Consider the following 20,370-nt stretch of genomic DNA (forward strand, 5'->3'; position numbering starts at 1 on the left):
TGTCTCTCACTAATGACACACCTCTTAGAGCTGAGGATAATTAATACTCAGTACAGCCTGTTGACACGGGTAATCATATTTCCTCAAAAGCTGACTCAGTAGACATGTAATGGCGCGCGGGGGAGAAATTAAGAAGGTTGCACCACGTGTCACCAGAAATGGGACGCGCATCGCCCTCATAGAGAAATTAAGAAGGTTGCACCATGGGAGTACTCCATCTATTCCAGTTCATAGGGCTTGTGCGTATTCCTAGATCGTAAGTTTGATCATGATAATACAAGTTATATATTACAAAATATACATCATTAGAAAGTTTAGATGTTCTACTTTCTAATGATATTATTTTTGTGGTGTAAAATTATTATTATATTGGCTAAATTGACAATCTAAGAATACGCGCAAGAGCCATATGAACTGGGATGGAGGGTGGGCATTCGGTTTTAACCGAAATTTCGGTTCGGTTTTTGCGGTTTTTGAACAAATTCGGTTTTCAAAAATGGTAACCGAAATTGGCATGAAAATTTAGAAAACCGAAGATTCGGTTAACCGACAAATTCGGTTCGGTTTTCGGTTAAAACCGAATGAACCTACTCACTTGAACAAATAGTAGGCATCACCGAAGAAAGCAAATAGTAATTGACATATCAACACAAAAAGCATCAACTGCGCAAGAAATCGACAAATGAGCACCAATCGTGGAGCGATGCTATTTGGTAGGCTGCGGCACTCGTGGTACAGGTGCATCACTCGTGAGCGATTAAAAGGGTAGCTAAGACTTCGAGCGACGTGTTCTATTATGTAGGCTTCATGCTATATTCAGAAAAAGCTAGTACATCAAAGACCAAAGTCATGCATTGAATGGACAATTTTTGGAACATCAAACGCAGTTGGGCTTCTATGGAATGATCGGTCTATGCACAAATTGATGGTAGGTTACTCAATTCGGTCTATTCGGTCTTGTTCGGTTGGTGGGGCTAAAAACCGAATTCTACCAAATTTAATTCGGTTAGTATAAATGGAAACCGAAAAAATAGCGGTTAATGAAAAAACCCGAGATTTCGGTTAGTTCGGTTTTGGCTTCGGTTCGGTTTTCGGTTTCACGGTTTTTATGCCCACCCTGAGATGGAGGTAGTAGCAAATTTGAATATCATATGTCATGCTGGCTTTAATTTCTGCAATGGTCTAATCACCTATACAGTGCCAAGAGATAAATATAATAAATGAACTGTTATGATTTTGGTTCTGCGAAAGAAGGCTAGTAATCTGGCTATCTGAGTACAACACCAAAAGTTAGTGCCAACACCGACATGGATTAACTTTGTCGCTGTAACTAACAATGTAGGTACACGTGTCAGAGGCAATTAGAATAACATGAGCATGTCGTAGAGTGTTCATATTTTAGTGTTGTCAGGAAATAAATAATAAACTTATGCATGCCACACGCACATAAAAAAACAAAGTGAAGATAATGCAAACGCGTACTGCTATGCGCTGTTTGCATTGGGCTCAAATACACCTTCAATTATAATGTTGTACTGTATATTTCTTTTTGAACATGGCATTTTTTCTGTTGGCTGCATATGCTCCCTTTATTTAAATTACATTTTAAACAACCTCGAAAAAGAATACATTTTCAATATATTATCAGAATATTTCAAATAAAATCGTAGCGCATACATATATATTCATATCTTACATGCTCACGAAGTCGTTTGAAGAATTTGTTTTTACATGGCATGTGCAAAAAAAATCAAATTTAAGATTTTTTTGTCTTTTTACACAGGCAATGAAAACGTCAGTTTTTTAAGAAACCTTAAGCCATCACATAAAATGTGGAGATGTACGGGCCAAAAAAAAATCCTAATGTTTTTAGCATTCGAAATATGTTTCCTGGGTAAAGAAAGCATATGCACGTACTTGAGATTAAAAGTGCATTTCTGATTTTTTGCAGGTGATTAAAATAGTACTTCTGGCTAAGGTCTAACGGAGTTAATTATACATTTAGTGAAAATATTTCGACTAACCTCATTCGTCCTTCGAATTACGAAAACAAGCAACATTTAGTGTCAAAAGGCCAAAAAGAAAGAGCACACACGCAAATACACTATTATAGAGTATAAATCTAGCAGCGCAAAGATTAACACGAAAGAAGTACTCACAAACAAGATGGCGCCGATAGTCTCTGTGGTAATCGCTAAAGGCAGCGAATCCTCCTCCTGCAGCCTGATGAGCACGTCCAGCAGGTCCTCCCCGCCGGTGCTGAAGTCGCCATCGCGCGCAGCTCGCGCGGCCTTGCGCCCCTCAACAATGTCGGAGATGATACGCTGGATACGGACGCAGCTCGCTCCCATGTGGCGCTCGCCGTTGCTGATCCACCGCACCAGCCGGGATGACGGGAAGAGGTCGACAAGGCCAGAGGAGCCGCCCAGGAGTGTCATCATTTGGTCGAACTCGCGGAGGTACTCCTCCTGCTGCGCGAATTTGTGGCCAAAAACTGCCAGCGACACAAGGTCGTGGGTCAGCGCCGCTACCTTCTCGCTGACGTTGATGGTGGCGCCGGCCGAGGCAGCGATGGAGCCGATGAGTCTGCCGACCTCCTCGGCCCTGATGCCATCCATGCGCTTCACCTGCTTGGAACTGAGGAGCTCCACGATGCAGAGCTTGCGCATCTGACGCCAACGCTCTCCGTAAGGGGCGAAGGCCATGCCCTTTCCACCATTAGAGGCGATGTCAAGCATCACGCTCCTCGGGCGGCTGGCGAACACGAGGTCGTTGGTCTTGAGTACCACCTCCGCTACCTCAGCGCTAGAGACCACCACCGTGTGAATCTCGCCTAGCTTGAGATGCATCAGCGGCCCGTGCCGACGAGACAGATCTGCCATCCTGCGGTGCGGGAGGGCGCTCACGAGGTGATGGAGACTGCCGATGATTGGGAGAGTCCATGGGCCAGGAGGAAGCTTTTTTGCTAGCTTGCTCTTGTGGGTGGAGAGCTTGATAAAACGAAGTGCCAGAAGTGTGGATAGGACTATGAGACACAAGCTCAAGCACCCTTCCATGGCAGCAGCCAGCAGGCAGCTTCACAAACAAACCCGTATGATCTGATATTAATGAGCGTGCACCTGATCAGGGGACCCTATACCTAGATATATGTCGAGGGATGAACCCCGGTAGAAGGGTATGGCCTAATGGTCGAGTTAACTCTACAATACCGGCTTACTAAGGTAAGTCAGATAATCTGGTTTGCAAGTAAAGTTGACCAGATTAAGGGTTGGCCGGATTATGGAAATCCGGCATAGGATGATGACCCACACCGCCGCCACCACACCCCACCCTACACCGCGCCCTCCACCCCCGCTGCCGTCGGAGGAAGCCGCCCAGCGGCGGACGGTGGCAGCGGGAGGCCACCTCCTCCCAAAATCCAAACCCCCAACCCCAAGAAACACCTCAAATCGGGCTCCCTGGCGCTCCAGGCACAGCGCCTGTGGCCGTCGCGCCAGGTGTCGACGGCCGCCGGGATCTTCGCGTGCGCGCAACGGCTGCTCTCCGCCTGGGGCCAACTGCTGCGTGCTGCGCGCCTCCTCGCCTTGGCCCTTGCGCCAATCGACGCCGCCCCCGTCGAGATCCGCCGTGGCCGCCACTCCCCCCCCCCCCCAAGCCCGCACGCAAAAGGCGCCACCGCTCTCTCCTCCACCTTGATCCCGTGGGTGCGCGGTCCGACACGCCCTGCCGTCGCGCCAGGCCTCGACGCCCCGTCGGGATCAATTGCTGGCCCCCTGCTGCTCCCTGGCGTTGTCAAGCCGTCCCGACGTTCTCCACCTCGGCTCCCGGCGTCGTCATGCCGGCTGCTGCGTCGTCTGGCTGCCTTCCGAGTCTCTGCCTTGGGTGTCCGGCCGTTGATCCCGGCCCCCGGTGTGTGGCTCGCCGTCGTGCGCGGCCAGCGCTGCGCCCCTGCGACGGGCCTCTGGGTGGCTGCCCCTCTACTTGCCGCTGCCCTTCCGTCCGGGGTGGGGGCTCCCTGCAGTTTGACCACTCCCCTTCTCCGGTGGCCCGTGTCCACCCCTTGCCATGGTTCCTGCTGGGCGGGGGAGGTCAGCCTATCTTGATGTCTGGTTGTACGTGCACATCCGAGTGAAAGCTCGTGGACGATGACGCCGCTGGCGCCATACCCCTCCTTGGAGGCGTCCTTTTGGCTCTGTGCACCTCGCCGCATTCGGGACTGTGCTTACCTCTCGTCTTCCCGCTGGCCGCCCGCTCGTATATTTACGGGCCTAGGCCGTTGTCATGGTGGCCCCGTCCGAGCCGCCTGGACGTCCTAGGGTTGCCTCGGCATGTGCCCCCTCGACCACGGGGGTGACACACCGGTGTCGTCGCCCCAGTCTCGGCTATCCGACGCCTTTCGACTGTGTTGGTCTTGGCGGCGACCGCCTTCGGCATCGCCGGCGGCACGCTGATGACCCACAAGTATAGGGGATCGCAACAGTCTTCGAGGGAAGTAAAACCCAATTTATTGATTCGACACCAGGGGAGCCAAAGAATATTTGTAAGCCTTAACAGCGGAGATGTCAATTCAGCTGCACCTGAAAACAGACTTGCTCGCAAGAATTTATCAGTAGCAACAAGTTGTATAGCAGTAGCAGTGGTGAAATATCAGCAGCAGTGTAACAAAGACAGCAGTAGTGATTATAGTAAACAACAGGATTAAAATACTGTAGGCACAGGGATGGATGAACGGGCGCTGCATGGATGAGAGAAATCATGTAACAATCAACGTAGGGCATTTGCAGATAGTAATAAAACAGTATCCAAGTACTAAACAACCATAGGCATGTGTTCCGTATATAGTCGTACGTGCTCGCAATGAGAAACTTGCACAACATATTTTGTCCTACCAGCTGGTGGCAGCCGGGCCTTTAGGGAATCTACTGGTAATTAAGGTACTCCTTTTAATAGAGCACCGGAGCAAAGCATTAACACTCCGTGAACACATGTGATCCTCATATCACCGCCTTCCCCTCCGGTTGTCCCAATTTTTATCACTTTGGGGCCTCGGGTTCCAGTCAGCAATATGTGTATACAACTTGCAGGTAAGATCATAAAGCAATGACTATCATCATGAATTGATAACATGTTCAGATCTGAGATCATGGCACTCGGGCCCTAGTGACAAGCATTAAGCATAACAAGTTACAACAATATCATAAAAGTACCAATTATGGATACTAGGCACTATGCCCTAACAATCTTATGCTACTACATGACCAATCTCATCCAATCCCTACCATCACCTTCAGCCTACAGCGGGGGAATTACTCACACATGGATGGGGGAAACATGGTTGGTTGATGGAAAGGCGTCGGTGGTGATGATGGCGGTGATCTCCTCCAATTCCCCGTCCCGGCAGAGTGCCAGAACGGAATTTCTGGTCCCGAGACGGAGTTTCGCGATGGCGGCGGTGTTCTGGATGTCTTCTGGCGATTTCGTCTAAACCACCGTGCGTTTTTAGGTGGAAGCCCTTAAGTAGTCCAGAGGGGAGCATCGGGGGCTGCCCGAGGCGTCGCCACCATAGGGCGGCGCTGCCCAGGGGCCCACCGCGCCGCCTTGTGGGGTGGGCGCCTCGTGGCCCCCCTCCTTCTGGTCTTCTGGCTCCGTCAATATTCTGTGAAAATAGGCCCATTGCAATTAATCCCGGGGATTTTCCTGAAAGTTGAGTTTCTGCACAAAAACAAGACACCAGGGCAATTCTGCTGAAAACATCGTTAGTCCGTGTTAGTCGTATCCAAAATACACAAATTAGGGGCAAAACAATAGCAAAAGTGTTTGGGAAAGTAGATACATTCTGGACGTATCAACTCCCCCCAAGCTTATCTTATTGCTTGTCCTCAAGCAATTCAGTTAACAACTGAGTGCGATAAAAGAACTTTCACGAACACATTTTCATATGATGTAAATATTCTCATGATATGGACAAGTACATAGGCAATTCATAATAAGATACATGCAAATAATGTCATCTAATAGCTATGTCAATCATGAAAAAGGTACCAACAAATTAATAATAAGCATCATGAATCATGTCCATCAGCAGGATCGCAATATTCATAAAAGGATATGATAAAGTGGTATCTCGCTTGCCCATGTTTGTACAGCAAAACATAAATTCCCGGGCACCTTTGAAGTTCATGGAAAGAGTAGAAGTAGAGATTATCAAAGATAAAACATCAAAGTTATACCACAGTTAATAACATTTTGGGACAAGCATATTATACTAAGAATGACAGTTGTGCTCTCAAGAAGGTGCTCAAAGAAAGGATGGTGACTAAATGTAAAAGTAAAAGATTGGCCCTTCACAGAGGGAAGCAGGGATTAACATGCGCTAGAGCTTTTCATTTTTAAAAACGGGAGTAAAATTATTTTGAGAGGTGTTTGTTGTTGTCAACGAATGGTAGTGGGCACTCCAACTACCTCGTCAACCAGACTTTCAAGAGCGGCTCCCATGAAGGACGTTATCTCTACCAGCAAGGTAAATCATCCCTCTTCTCTTTTGTTTACACACGTACTTTAGTTTTATTATGGATGACACTCCCCCCAACCTTTGCTTACACAAGCCATGGCTAACCGAATCCTCGGGTGCCTTCCAACATTCACATACCATGGAGGAGTGTCTATTTGCAAATTAAGTTGCTTACTGATAAATCAGGGCAAAACATGTGAAGAGAATTATTGATGAAAGTTAATTAATTGGGGCTGGGAACCCCGTTGCCAGCTCTTTTTGCAAAATTATTGGATAAGCGGATGTGCCACTAGTCCATTGATGAAAGTCTGTCAGGAGTAAATGACACGGTTGAAAGATAAAACACCACATACTTCCTCATGAGCTATAAAACATCGACACAAATTGAGAAGTATTTTGAAGGTTTAGAGGTAGCACATGAGAATTTACTTGGAATGGTTTGAAATGCCATGTATAGGTATTTATGGTGGACACTTTGGAATAACTTGGTTTTCAGGGGTTTGGAGGCACGAGCAGCATTCCCGCTCAGTACAAGTGAAGGCTAGCGATAGACTGGGAAGCGACAATCAAAAGAGCAATAACCGTCATAATCATGCTTACGACAAAATAAATTAACGGAGGCATAAAAGTGATACAAGAACTCGGAGGCAAAGTAAATCATCGAGACTTAATTGACTTTTGTTCAGTCATATGCATGCGTGAGCATGTACCAAGTCGATTCAAGTGAATTATTCAAAGGAGGATACCACAATGTCATACCTATTTATGAATAAAACAATGCAAGCAAATATTTATGACATGCTACTCATATTAATAGATTGGAGCTAAACATGAGGGATCATGAACTACTAGACTTTCTTAAATGACATATACCTCACATGAACCAACTAAGCATGCTCACATGGATGAGTATATGTACAAAAATGAAAACAAATAGAGTTCATACCAGCCTCTCACCACAGTCGAGTTGTCGTAGATCGTCATTATTGCCTCTCACTTGTGCAGCTTGAATAATATGGAATGAAAACCAAGCTCCAGCCACCGGAGACCGCTGAACTCCTTAATAAACTTTACAAAACCAAAGAAGAACAACAAATATTTTTGGTGTTTTCGAATTGGAAACAAGAACAAAAGGAAACAGACAAACAAAGAAAAATCTTTTTGGATTTTCTCATAGCAAACCAATGATAGCAAATAAAGCAAAATAGAAACAAGAAACCAAAATAAACAAATGGTAAAGAGAAACAACAGAAATATTTTTGGTCTTTTTGTGTTTTAGGAAAGAAACAAAGCAAAAACAAAAGAATGAAAACTAAAAGAGTCACACAAACACAAAGTAGCAGAAATTCGTCATACTTGACAGAAGTACAGTAATCAATTTTTACGAAAATCTTCTGCTGCTCAACTCGAAAAGTGCTCAACTAATAAAAGTTAGATAATAACCTGGGAAACATGCAAAAAATTGGCTTCATAAAATAACGTACTGGCTGTTTTTGGGAATTTTTTTGGTATCAGTCCAGAATCTGTTTTCAAACAGCACTTCCCCAAATATCATCTCCCTCTTATTAGAGACCACCTTAAGAAGCTAATCAAGTATGTACAAGTATCCGGCAATTGTAATATGCAATGAATGAGTGATGCCGGCATACCTCCCCCCAAGCTTAGGCTTTTGGACTAAGTGGAGATCAATCCCATGGTGCCCATGAAGTGGCACCTCCGTAGTATGATGAAGAAGGATCCTGTTCTTGGTACGTGCTGGAAGACGCACCAGGATACGTGACGGTGTACCCGTAGGAGGGCTCGGCGTCCTCGGAGTCATGCTGCTGGTGGAAACCATGTATCCTCAGCTGCTCATCCACCTCCTCCTTAGAGCGCGACCACGGTCTCCTGTGAACACTGAACAAATCGGTCTGCGGCAAAGGGATTTCCCTCTCATCCCCGTCAATAAACAACATTTTATAGACAATATTTTCTAAACTATAGTCAGTTGTGACAAATTGGTGACTCTTCATAGCAGCAATATCAAGCCTTATAGGAGTTAATTTCTCATCACTAGGATCAAGAGGAAGTTATAGATATGCAATAATACGCGAGGCAACAATTCCTCCAAAAATAGGCCCCTTATTGGATAAACGACGAGCAATGAGAGCACCAAGATGATAAGGTGTACTTCCAGTAAGTGCAGCAACTAGATAAGCAAGATGATAATTAGAAATGTTGCTAGTGTTCTCCCTACCAAGAATGCTAGTAGCAAGATAGTAAGTGAAATATCTAATGGCAGGGAGTTGAATGTTTCTTATCTTGCCGCGCTGAATGGTGCAGCTATCATCATTGGTAACTTCTCGATAGAGCTCCATCAAAGCTTTGGGGCTTTTCTCGATCTTCTTCGCTGTACCTACAGGAGTAATATCCAATGCAGCACAAAAATCCTTCAACTTCATAGTAATAGGCCTGTCATAAATCCTAAATGTAACTGATGGTGAGAAGTGTGCGTTGTTGAACTTAAAACTTTCAACAAAGATTTTAGTTAGCATGTAGTATTGACTCCTCTCATCTTCCATATAGGTAGATAAGCCCACATTATTGATGAGGAACAAGAAGTCATCAAGCAGCCCTGCATTACGCAAAAAGTCATAGCATGGAAAGGATGAAGCATTAGGAACTCCATTATCCTCTTCAACTTTGAAGCTCGGTGCGATGACATCCTCATTATAGTATCATCTAATTCGAGTGGCTCCCCTTGAGGGCCTCCCCGTGCTTGTCGTCTCTCTTTCGAACACTTCTCCAAAGGTATGGTTATGCATCTTCTTTTTCTGAAATTTTTCAATAAACATTATAAAAGTTGATTTTGAGACATATAATTGAGGGAACCTACTATAGGAACTTGGTAGAGTACTAAACATGCATCAAAACTAATTTTTACAACTTAGAACAAGCATGCAAGCTCACTTAACATGTTACCTACATCAGCAAAATATTCAAGATATACTCAACCAAACAAAATTCTATTTGGATAATCGGAGGAGTCACATACCGGAGAGCAAATGTGCCAAATTTCAGACAGAAATCTGGGCTGAGCAAAGAGATCGAGAAATCCTGAGCTCTTGGGCAAAAACGCGAGTGAGAGAAAGTTGGTACGAGTTTTTTCGGGAGAGAGAGTAGAATGGGAGGAAGAGATGACTTAGTGGGGCAAGGAGGGGCCCACACCATAGGGTGGCGCGCCCCCCTCCTTGGCCGCGCCGGCACATGGGGGCAGCCCTGGGGTGCCCCACTGGTCAGCCCCAGGCACTCCCAGGTTGCTCTTCGAAAAATAAGACCAACGGTATAATTTTTGTAAATTTTTGAAAACTTTGAAGAATGCACATTTCTGGGTGTTAAAATTATTATTACAGGGCAGAAAAAGATTTTCAAACCTCTAAACAACTAAAGAACCTTGCAAAACAAGTAGTGCTACAGCAAGTAAAACAAGTGGAGGAAGAAAGAAATGTTGTTTAGCTCCTCTATGCATATAAAATGTACTTGTTAACAAGGTTGATCAAGTCTTGCCACCAAATAAATTTTACATGACATAAGATGAAGTAAACCTCAAATCAATCATGTTACCTTGTATTGAATTGATATGGATCCAATCATAATATTTTGATATCCTTCTTTAGGCTCATATATAGGACAATCAATAACTGCCACTTTGATAGTTCTCACATTAGAAATTGTATTGACTCCACATACTTTATCAATCCTCTTGGGAAAATAAACAGTATGATCCTTGTCATCAACATTGAAAGTAACTTTTCCTTTATTGCAATCAATAACAGCCCCTGCGGTGTTAAGAAAAGGTCTTCCAAGAATAATAGACATATTATCATCTTCAGGCATTTCCAACACAACAAAATCAGTTAATATTAAGCAATTATTAGTAACTTGAACAGGAACATCCTCACATATACCAACAGGAATAGCAGTAGATTTATCAGCCATTTGCAAAGATATATCAGTTGGTATCAGCTTATCTAAATAAAGTCTCTTGTAAAGAGAGAAAGGCATAACACTAACACCTGCTCCCAAATCACATAGAGCAGTTCTAACATAATTATTCTTGATGGAACAAGGAATAGTCGGTATACCTAGGTCGCCCAGCTTCTTTGGAACTTTGTCATTGAAAGAGTAATTAGCATGCATAGTGGAAATCTCCTCATTAGGAATTTTCCTTTTGTTAGAGACAATATCTTTCATATACTTTGAATAAGGAGGCAATTTAATAGCATCAGTCAAAGGGATTTGCAGGAACAAAGGTTTCATCCAATCACAAAATTTATTGTAGTGTTCTTCTTCCTTTGATTTTAGTTTCTTAGCAGGAAAAGGCATTTGCTTTTGAACCTAAGGTTCTCTTTCATTACCATGTTTGTTAGCAATAAAATCTTCTTTAGTATACTTTTTATTTTTAGCATGCTTTTCAGGTTCATCTTCAACCTCTTCTTTATCAGAAGCATCATTCTTATCATTATCTTTATCATGTTCATTACCACTTTCAGTTTCGGTATCAGAAATAGAAATACTATTAGGATCATTAACAGGCTCAGAGGATTCTACAACAGTTTTATGTTTCTTCTTCTTTTTCTTAGAAGGAGCACTAGTTTCAGTTCGTTGAGAATCTTGTTCAACTCTTTTGGGATGCCCTTCAGGATATAGATGATCCTGAGTAGAAACACCGCCTCTAGTTGTTACTTCATAAGCATTCTTTTGAACTATTTTTTAATAAGCCATTTTGCACTTTAGTGAGTTGATCAATTTGAGTTTGAACCATATGAAAATGTTTAACAAGCATCTTAACATCATTGGAGGTTCTCTCCACAATATCATGCAATTTACTAATAGCGTGAGAATTTTTCATTAAATGATTCTCTACTCTCATATTAAAAATATCTTGCTTAACAACATAATTATCAAACTCATCTAAACATTGATCAGGTGGTTTTGAGTACGAAATATCTTCCCTACTAAAGCGTTGAAGAGAATGTACCTCAATCATTGATGAAGGGGGAGTTATCTTACTTCAGATTTAATACCTTTCTCCTTAAGAGATTTCTTGGCTTCCCTCATATCTTCATCATTTAATTTAATCATACCCCTCTTCTTCAATATTGGCGTTGGGGTTGGTTCAGGTGTAGTCCAATCATCATGATTTCGGCCTATTCTAGCCAATAATTCTTCAGCTTCGTCCGGAGTTCTTTTCCTGAAAACACAACCAGCACAACTATCCAAATACGCCCTAGACTCAATGGTTAGTCCACTATAAAATATATCAAGTAAATCATGCTTTTCCAGATCATGTCCAGGTCGAGCTCTGATAAGAGAACAAAACCTTGCCCAAGCTTCAGGCAATTTCTCTCCATCTTCCTGATCAAAACTATAAATTTTCTGCAAAGCAATATGTTGAGCACTAGCAGGAAAGTATTTTCGAAAGAAAACATCAAGCAAACCACTGGGACTATCAATAGAATCAGGAGGCAAACTATTATACCAAGTTTTAGCATCATCCTTTAATGATAAAGGAAAAATTTTAGCAACAAAATAAGTACGCTTCTTAATATGATCAGAAAACAAGCTACTCAAAGTAGAAAGCTCAATCATGTGCTCTACAGCACTTTCTTTTTCAGGACCACAAAAAGGTGTTTTCTCAACAATAGATATATGAGATAAATCAAGAGAAAAATCATAATCCTTATCCTTAATGTTTATAGGAGATGTGGCAAATTTAGGATCGGGAGACAGTTTATATCTAACAGCACGTTGTGCAAGAAGCTTTTTAATATTACTTGCATCAGTAGTAGCATTGCATTTAACAATAAAATCATCATCAAGTTCCACATAATCTTCATCAAGATCATCACTAGAGTATTCAACAGACTCAAGTGAATTAACAGGTGTAACAGTATTTTCATTAGGAATTTCAGTATTTTCAATTTTCTAGACCTAGCAATTGTAGCATCTAGAAAAGATCCTAACAAACCACTATCATCAAGCACAGCAGAAGCATCATTAAAATTATAAGAGGAATTTTCAGATTCAGCAGAAGTACCAGCATGTGAAGCTTGTGGTGGTGAAACAAGTTAACTTATCACATATGGTGAATCAAGAGCAGCAGAGGTACTCAGAGTTGTACCTTTTCTTGTAGTGGATGGTAATATGGCGACTTTAGTATCGCGAGGTTTACCCATGATGGAGAATTTGCAGCGAACAATATCAATCCAAGTGAACTTGCAAATAAAGCTATGCTCCCCGGCAACGGCGCCAGAAAATAGTCTTGATGACCCACGAGTATAGGGGATCGCAACAGTCTTCGAGAGAAGTAAAACCCAATTTATTGATTCGACACAAGGGGAGCCAAAGAATATTTGTAAGCCTTAACAGCGGTGTTGTCAATTCAGCTGCACCTGGAAACAGACTTGCTCGCAAAAGTTTATCAGTAGCAACAGTTGCATAGCAGTAGCAGTAATGAAATATCAGCAGCAGTGTAACAAAGACAGCAGTAGTGATTATAGTAAACAACAGGATTAAAAAACTGTAGGCACAGGGATGGATGAACGGGTGCTGCATGGATGAGAGAAATCATGTAACAATCAACGTAGGGAATTTGCAGATAGTAATAAAACAGTATCCAAGTACTAAACAACCATAGACATGTGTTCCGTATATAGTCGTACGTGCTCGCAATGAGAAACTTGCACAACATCTTCTGTCCTACCAGCCGGTGGCAGCCGGGCCTCTAGGGAATCTACTGGTAATTAAGGTACTCCTTTAATAGAGCACCGGAGCAAAGCATTAACACTCCGTGAACACATGTGATCCTCATATCACCGCCTTCCCCTCCGGTTGTCCCAATTTCTGTCACTTTGGGGCCTCGGGTTCCGGTCAGCAATATGTGTATACAACTTGCAGGTAAGATCATAAAGCAATGACTATCATCATGAATTGATAACATGTTCAGATCTGAGATCATGGCACTCGGGCCCTAGTGACAAGCATTAAGCATAACAAGTTGCAACAATATCATAAAGGGATTTCTATTTTTGTGCCCCTGGCTCCTTAGTTGTGCTCAGTTTTCCCCAGCCCCTTAGTTTTTCCTCAGTTTTCCCCAAGACCTTGTCTGAAACCCGCAGAAGGAGCTTGAACGGAAGGAATCCCGTTTAGTTGACGTTGGTTGGTGCTGACAAGTGGGGCCGCTGTTGGTGCCCCACAGTGGACATGTCTTCACTTATCCAGATCATCGTGGGACCCACAACTTGTCCACGTTAAGTGCGCCGGACCCACAGCTTACCCAGGTGACCGTTGCAAAATGGGAGCCCGAGCCAGCCCCGCGCCCGTGCCCGTGCCCGTGCCATTGCTTCCCCTTTCTTTCCCCGCGCCCCATTGTTCTTCTTCTCCGCCAGCAGCAGCCCTTCTCCGGCAGGCGGGTGATGTCTAGTTTCTCTTCGACCTCCCGTTCTTCATGGCCGCAGTATGGACCCGTGCCTTTGACAAGATGCCCTGACTGCCCACGCCAGGAGCCTCTGAAGCGGTCGATCTGTAAGACTGACGAGAACGGCAAACGTGGACGTGAGTTCCTTGCATGCGAGAGCTTGCCATATAGAGAGGGGGATAAGGTTAGATCTCGCTCCAATTTCTCTGTTTTCTCTCAATTTTCTTGCTATTCCCTCGAATTTGGGATTTAGGGTTCCCGTTGTTGTTTTCAGATCCTGAAGAAATGCAGGCATTTCGAGTGGATCGATGTGTACGTTCAGAGGCTTCAATTGCAGGAATCAATTGGCGCTATTGGGAAGCGCAATTTGGGAGGGGGGGACTTGCTGTAGAGAATGCGCCGGAGAGAGGAGCCGTTCCGATTATGCCTAATGCTCCCAATGTAGGACTGGTGGAAGTGAAGGGAGAACTGAAGAAAATGAACAAGCAGTTAAGGCAGCTGATCGAGTTGAAGAAGCAAGCTAATCTGATAGCTGGTTGTTTTTTCTGTTGTATAATTGCGATCGGATTCTTATCATTGCTCACCAGGCGCTAGAAGTTGTTACAAGGGATACCTTGTTACAAATTCATTATTCAGTTACATGTACTTGTAGTTGTTTTCATGGTTAGTGTGTGCATTCACCGAAATTACCAACTATATTGGAATGCTTTATGTATGCCTCATGTTTATACAAGGGATTCTTATCATATGTAGTTGATAATTGTTAGAGGGGTGACAATAATGCATTCACCGAAATCCGCAAATATGTATGCCTCATGTTTATACCGAAATTATACCACTTTTGGGCCGTTTCAAATTACCGAAACTATATGCCAAAACTATATCCCCTAAAAGAAAAAGGAAAGCGAAAGATGGTTGATAATTGTTAGAGGGGTGAAAATAATGCATTCACCGAAATCCGCAAATATGTATGCCTCATGTTTATACCGAAATTATACCACTTTTGGGCCGTTTCAAATTACTGAAACTATATGCCAAAACTATATCCCCTAAAAGAAAAAGGAAAGCGAAAGATAGTTGATAATTGTTAGGGGGGTGACAATAATGCATTCACCGAAATCCGCAAATATGTATGCCTCATGTTTATACCAAAATTATACCACTTTTGGGCCGTTTCAAATTACTAAAACTATATGCCAAAACTATATCCCCTAAAAGAAAAGGGAAAGCGAAAGATAGTTGATAATTGTTAGAGGGGTGACAATAATGCATCCACCGACAGAGAGAGAGAGGGGTGGCCACGAAGAGAGAGAGAGGGGTGGCCACGAAGAGACGGGGAGGGGTATACTGCCCGTTAGATTAGTTGATCAACGGTTCGTGGAGTCGATCCGTGTGACAACGGCTCAACCAATCATGATAAGTTTGGGCTTCTGGGAGCATTTGTGACAGAACTTGAGGGTAAAACTGAGTAGTACTAACAATCCAAGGGCACATAAATAGTAAATAGACTAAGGGATTCAAACAAAAAGAATTACAAAATGAAAAATGCATGTTTTGTACAATATAATTCATATTGGGCTACATCAAATTATTTGAATTCAAATATACATGAGTGTGACAATTATGGCATCATTTAGACAAACTATGTTTTTGGGGAAGATGTTTTGCAAAGGGGTTTGAGTGGAAAACCATGCATCTTCATAGCTACACTAGTGATTGTGAGAAGTGGCAATTTGTGGTAAAACTTGATTTATATATGTTTGTTAAGGTTTTCTTGGTGGCAGGTTGCGTAGGAAGACTCCATGAGTAGGTGCCACTATGTTTTTATTTTTTTGAATTTTTTTGCGCATGAAATGCCTCAATTAGATATGTTAATCTCATTTGTTGACTCTCTGTTGACTAGCTACTTGAAGGTAAAACTGAGTATATTGCACTTGCCAGTCTAAGTACTCGAGGGGAAAACTAAGTACAGATAAAATTTCTGTATAAGGCCCGAGGTTATAACTGAGTACACCAAACGTCCCAGGGTTAGACTCGTGTCGCGGTGCACGCTGCAGCCGTGCATAGCGGACGCGTGTTGCGGTACACGCCACCTTCGTCTTTATAGAGCCCTTTTCCTCTCCCTCGACGCACGTTCTCACTGCAACCGCCTCTCCTGTCCCATCATCTTCTCCACAACCGAAGAAAAAACCCCGAAGAAAACCGCCGGCGATGGAGAAGAATGAGATGCCCATTGTCGGCGCATCAGCCGCCGGCGCATCGGCCGCTGCCCCCGTCCAGGCCCCTGTCGCTGCTTCCAACGTAGCAATCGGCGCATCAGCCGCCGGCGCATCGGCCGCCGCCACCGTCCAGGCCCCCGTCGCTTGGGACCCGTAAGAACCAGTGCCGTACGTCGCGCCGGAGAACCCCTACGACACTAGCATCGTCGACGACGAGCCGGAGGTAACCCTTTGCTCCCTTGTTCTTATCCCATTTCAATCCTTTTGTGTTAGATCTAGCGTTATTATGGTTCGTCTGTTCCTAGTTCAATCCATTTGTGTTAGATCTAGCGTTATTAGGGTGCGTCTGTTCCTAGTTCAATCCTTTTGTGTTAGATCTTGCGTTATTAGTGCTTGTGATTTGCTTTTGTTTAAGATTTGTGCCGATGATGATGAATATTTGGGCACAAATTGATTCAGGGTTTGGCCAGTAAACAATTGGTGTGTTCAAATTTGTTGTGCATGATCTTTGGTTTACTGACTCAAATCCTGGATATAAGTGTGTCCAATGTAACTGAGGCTACCTCTTTTTTTCGAGCCCATATTATCATGCATGATCTTTGTTCACTCTCTGTTCCATCATCGTTGCAACTGACTCCATGTTTTTTGCACTATCTTTGGTGCTACGTGACAGGTGCAGAGCAGCGACGTCGACAGCGACAACGAGTCCTTCCACACCAAGACTCGTCACGTCCTCAGGAGGCTGCAGTCCGGCCATTACGATGGCCCCTTTGCTCGAGGCATTTACAAGTGCCCCTTCTGCAACAGGAAGCTCCGCGCCACCGACTTCAACTGCCTGGAGAACCATGCTGAATCCATTGGCAGATGCGGCGCTAGAGTTGGAACGACGGTGAACGTGCATGCGTTCATGGCCAAACACAAAGCACTTGGGATTCACCTGCGCAACCTCCAGGCGAGTCACAGGCGCAACCTGGAGGCGTTGAACATGCCTACTGCACTCTCGTATGTGACTGCTCTATCACGTAGAGCAGCTTAAATTCATGTAAAATGTAGCTTATGTTGTAGGGTTCTATCGGTACTACTGTTGGATCTGTCGTGAATATATCTATGCTATGTTGGCTGCTCTATGCAAGCTTATCCTATATTTTCTCTGGATTTGTGCCCTAGATTTTCTACCTGATTGGGACGAAGGCATAAAGAAATGAATGGCGTTAAAAAACAGAAGGAGAAGTGATACGCGTACAGCACGCGTCCGTTGGGAACCCCAAGAGGAAGGTGTGATGCGTACAGCGGCAAGTTTTCCCTCAGTATGAAACCAAGGTTTATCGAACCAGTAGGAGCCAAGAAGCACGTTGAAGGTTGATGGCGGCGAGATGTAGTGCGGCGCAACACCAGGGATTCCGGTGCCAACGTGGAACCTGCACAACACAAACCAAGTACTTTGCCCCAACGAAACAGCGAGGTTGTCAATCTCACCGGCTTGCTGTAACAAAGGATTAGATGTATAGTGTGGATGATGATTGTTTGTAGAAAACAGTAGAACAGTATTGTAGTAGATTGTATTTCAGTATAGAGAATTGGACCAGGGTCCACAGTTCACTAGAGGTGTCTCTCCCATAAGATAAACAACATGTTGGGTGAACAAATTACAGTTGGGCAATTGACAAATAAAGAGGGCATGACCATGCACATACATATTATGATGAGTATAGTGAGATTTAATTGGGCATTACGACAAAGTACATAAACCGCTATCCAGCATGCATCTATGCCTAAAAAGTCCACCTTCAGGTTATCATCCGAACCCCCTCCAGTATTAAGTTGCTAACAACAGACAATTGCATTAAGTATTGCGCGTAATGTAATCAGTAACTACATCCTCGAACATAGCACCAATGTTTTATCCCTAGTGGCAACAGCACATCCATAATCTTAGAGATTTCTGTCACTTCCCCAGATTCACGGAGACATGAACCCACTATCGAGCATAAATACTCCCTCTTGGAGTTACAAGCATCTACTTGGCCAGAGCATCTACTAGTAACGGAGAGCATGCAAGATCATAAACAACACATAGATATAAATTGATAATCAATATAACAAGTATTCTCTATTCATCGGATCCCAACAAACGCAACATATAGAATTACAGATAGATGATCTTGATCATGTTCAGCAGCTCAGAAGACCCGACAATTAAGCACAATGGGGAGAAGACAACCATCTAGCTACTGCTATGGACCCATAGTCCAGGGGTAGACTACTCACTCATCACTCCGGAGGCGACCATGGCGGCGTAGAGTCCTCCGGGAGATGATTCCCCTCTCCGGCAGGGTGCCGGAGGCGATCTCCTGAATCCCCCGAGATGGGATTGGCGGCGGCGGCGTCTCGGGAAGGTTTTGTATCGTGGCTCTCAGATGCCGGGGGTTTCGCGACGAAGGCTATTTGTAGGCGGAAGGGCAGGTCAGGGGGCCACACGAGGGCCCCACACTACAGGTCGGCGCGGCCAAGACCTGGGCCGTGCCGCCCTAGGGTGTGGCCACCTCGTGGCCCCACTTCGTCTCCTCTTCGGTCTTCTGGAAGCTTCGTGGCAAAATAGGACCCTGGGCGTTGATTTCGTCCAATTCCGAGAATATTTCCTTACTAGGATTTCTGAAACCAAAAACAGCAAAACAAAGAATCGGCACTTCGGCATCTTGTTAATAGGTTAGTTCCAGAAAATGCACGAATATGACATAAAGTGTGCATAAAACATGTAGATATCATCAATAATGTGGCATGGAACATAAGAAATTATCGATACGTCGGAGACGTATCAAGAAGCTGCTCTAGATTTGCTACCAATTTGGGCTATCAAATAGGAATGAGATCGAGCGAAAGAGAGGAAAAAAGTACATTGAAAACTGCTAATCTGGGCGAAAGAGACAGAAACCACTCATGCCCACGTCCTGTAACCCACACGGCTCCACACGCTACGGCCCCACACGCTACGGCCACACAAACATGGTCTCGTCCTGTCCCACGCGGTTCCTTCCTACTAGCCCCACACGACGCGACCCCACAAACAACACGACCCCACTCGTCAGCACGGAACGGCCAACTTAACGGATTCCTGCCGTCGGAGCTGCTTCTGCGGGTTTCAAACAAGGACTTGGGGAAAACTGAGGAAAAACTAAGGAGCTGGGGAAAACTGAGCACAACTAAGGAACCGAGGGCACGAAAATAGAAATCCCTATCATAAAAGTACCAATTACAGATACTAGGCAATATGCCCTAACAATCATATGCTATTACATGAACAATCTCATCCAATCCCTACCATCACCTTCAGCCTACAGCGGGGGAATTACTCACACATGGATGGGGGAAACATGGCTGGTTGATGGAGAGGCGTCGGTGGTGATGATGGTGATGATCTCCTCCAATTCCCCGTCCCAGCGGAGTGCCAGAACGGAGTTTCTAGTCCCGAGACGGAGTTTCGCGATGGCGGCGGTGTTCTGGATGTCTTCTGGCGATTTCGTCTAAACCCCCGTGCGTTTTTAGGTCGAAACCCTTAAGTAGTCCAGAGGGGAGCCTCGGGGGCTGCCCGAGGCGTCGCCACCATAGGGAGGCGCGGCCCAGGTGCCCACCGCGCCGCCTTGTGGGGTGGGCGCCTCGTGGCCCCCCTCCTTCTGTTCTTCTGGCTCCGTCAATATTCTGTGAAAATAGGCCCATTGCAATTAATCCCGGGGATTTTCCTGAAAGTTGAGTTTCTGCACAAAAACAAGACACCAGGGCAATTCTACTGAAAACATCGTTAGTCCGTGTTAGTGGTATCCAAAATACACAAATTAGGGGCAAAACAATAGCAAAAGTGTTCGGGAAAGTAGAAACGTTTTGGACGTATCACACACCGGTGTCGCCGCACGGACTCGGCTATCCGACGCCCTTCGTCCGTGCCGGGATGGTTCTTCGTGTGCTTCTGATGGGTTCCACGAATTCCACTGCCTGCTCCCTTGGTCTGCTTGCGGTGTGGTTTCTCTCCGGAGTTGCTCGCTAGCGGTCGGCGTGAGGTCCTCAAGGTGACGTCGGGTTTTGGCTTTGTCTGGCTTGCGCTTGTGGCGTGACTCGTCTTTGCATCGCCCTTCGACCACGGGGTCGGCACACTGGTGTCGTCGCCCCAGTCTCGGCTATTCGACGCC

General features: G+C 44.7%; 1 protein-coding gene across 1 annotated transcript in view; it reads right to left on the bottom strand.

Moving 5' to 3' along the window:
* LOC127331982 (zealexin A1 synthase-like) overlaps window positions 1–3,097 on the bottom strand; it is a 31,140-nt gene extending 28,043 nt beyond the window's left edge. The window contains exon 1 of the mRNA XM_051358223.2: window positions 2,160–3,097. Coding sequence (XP_051214183.1) covers window positions 2,160–3,056 — 897 coding nt within the window. The 5' untranslated portion in view covers window positions 3,057–3,097. The remainder of the gene's footprint in view (window positions 1–2,159) is intronic.
* Window positions 3,098–20,370: the final 17,273 nt, after the last annotated feature.

This window comes from Lolium perenne, chromosome 2 (assembly GCF_019359855.2).
Source record: "Lolium perenne isolate Kyuss_39 chromosome 2, Kyuss_2.0, whole genome shotgun sequence".
NCBI classification, from domain to species: Eukaryota; Viridiplantae; Streptophyta; class Magnoliopsida; order Poales; family Poaceae; genus Lolium; species Lolium perenne.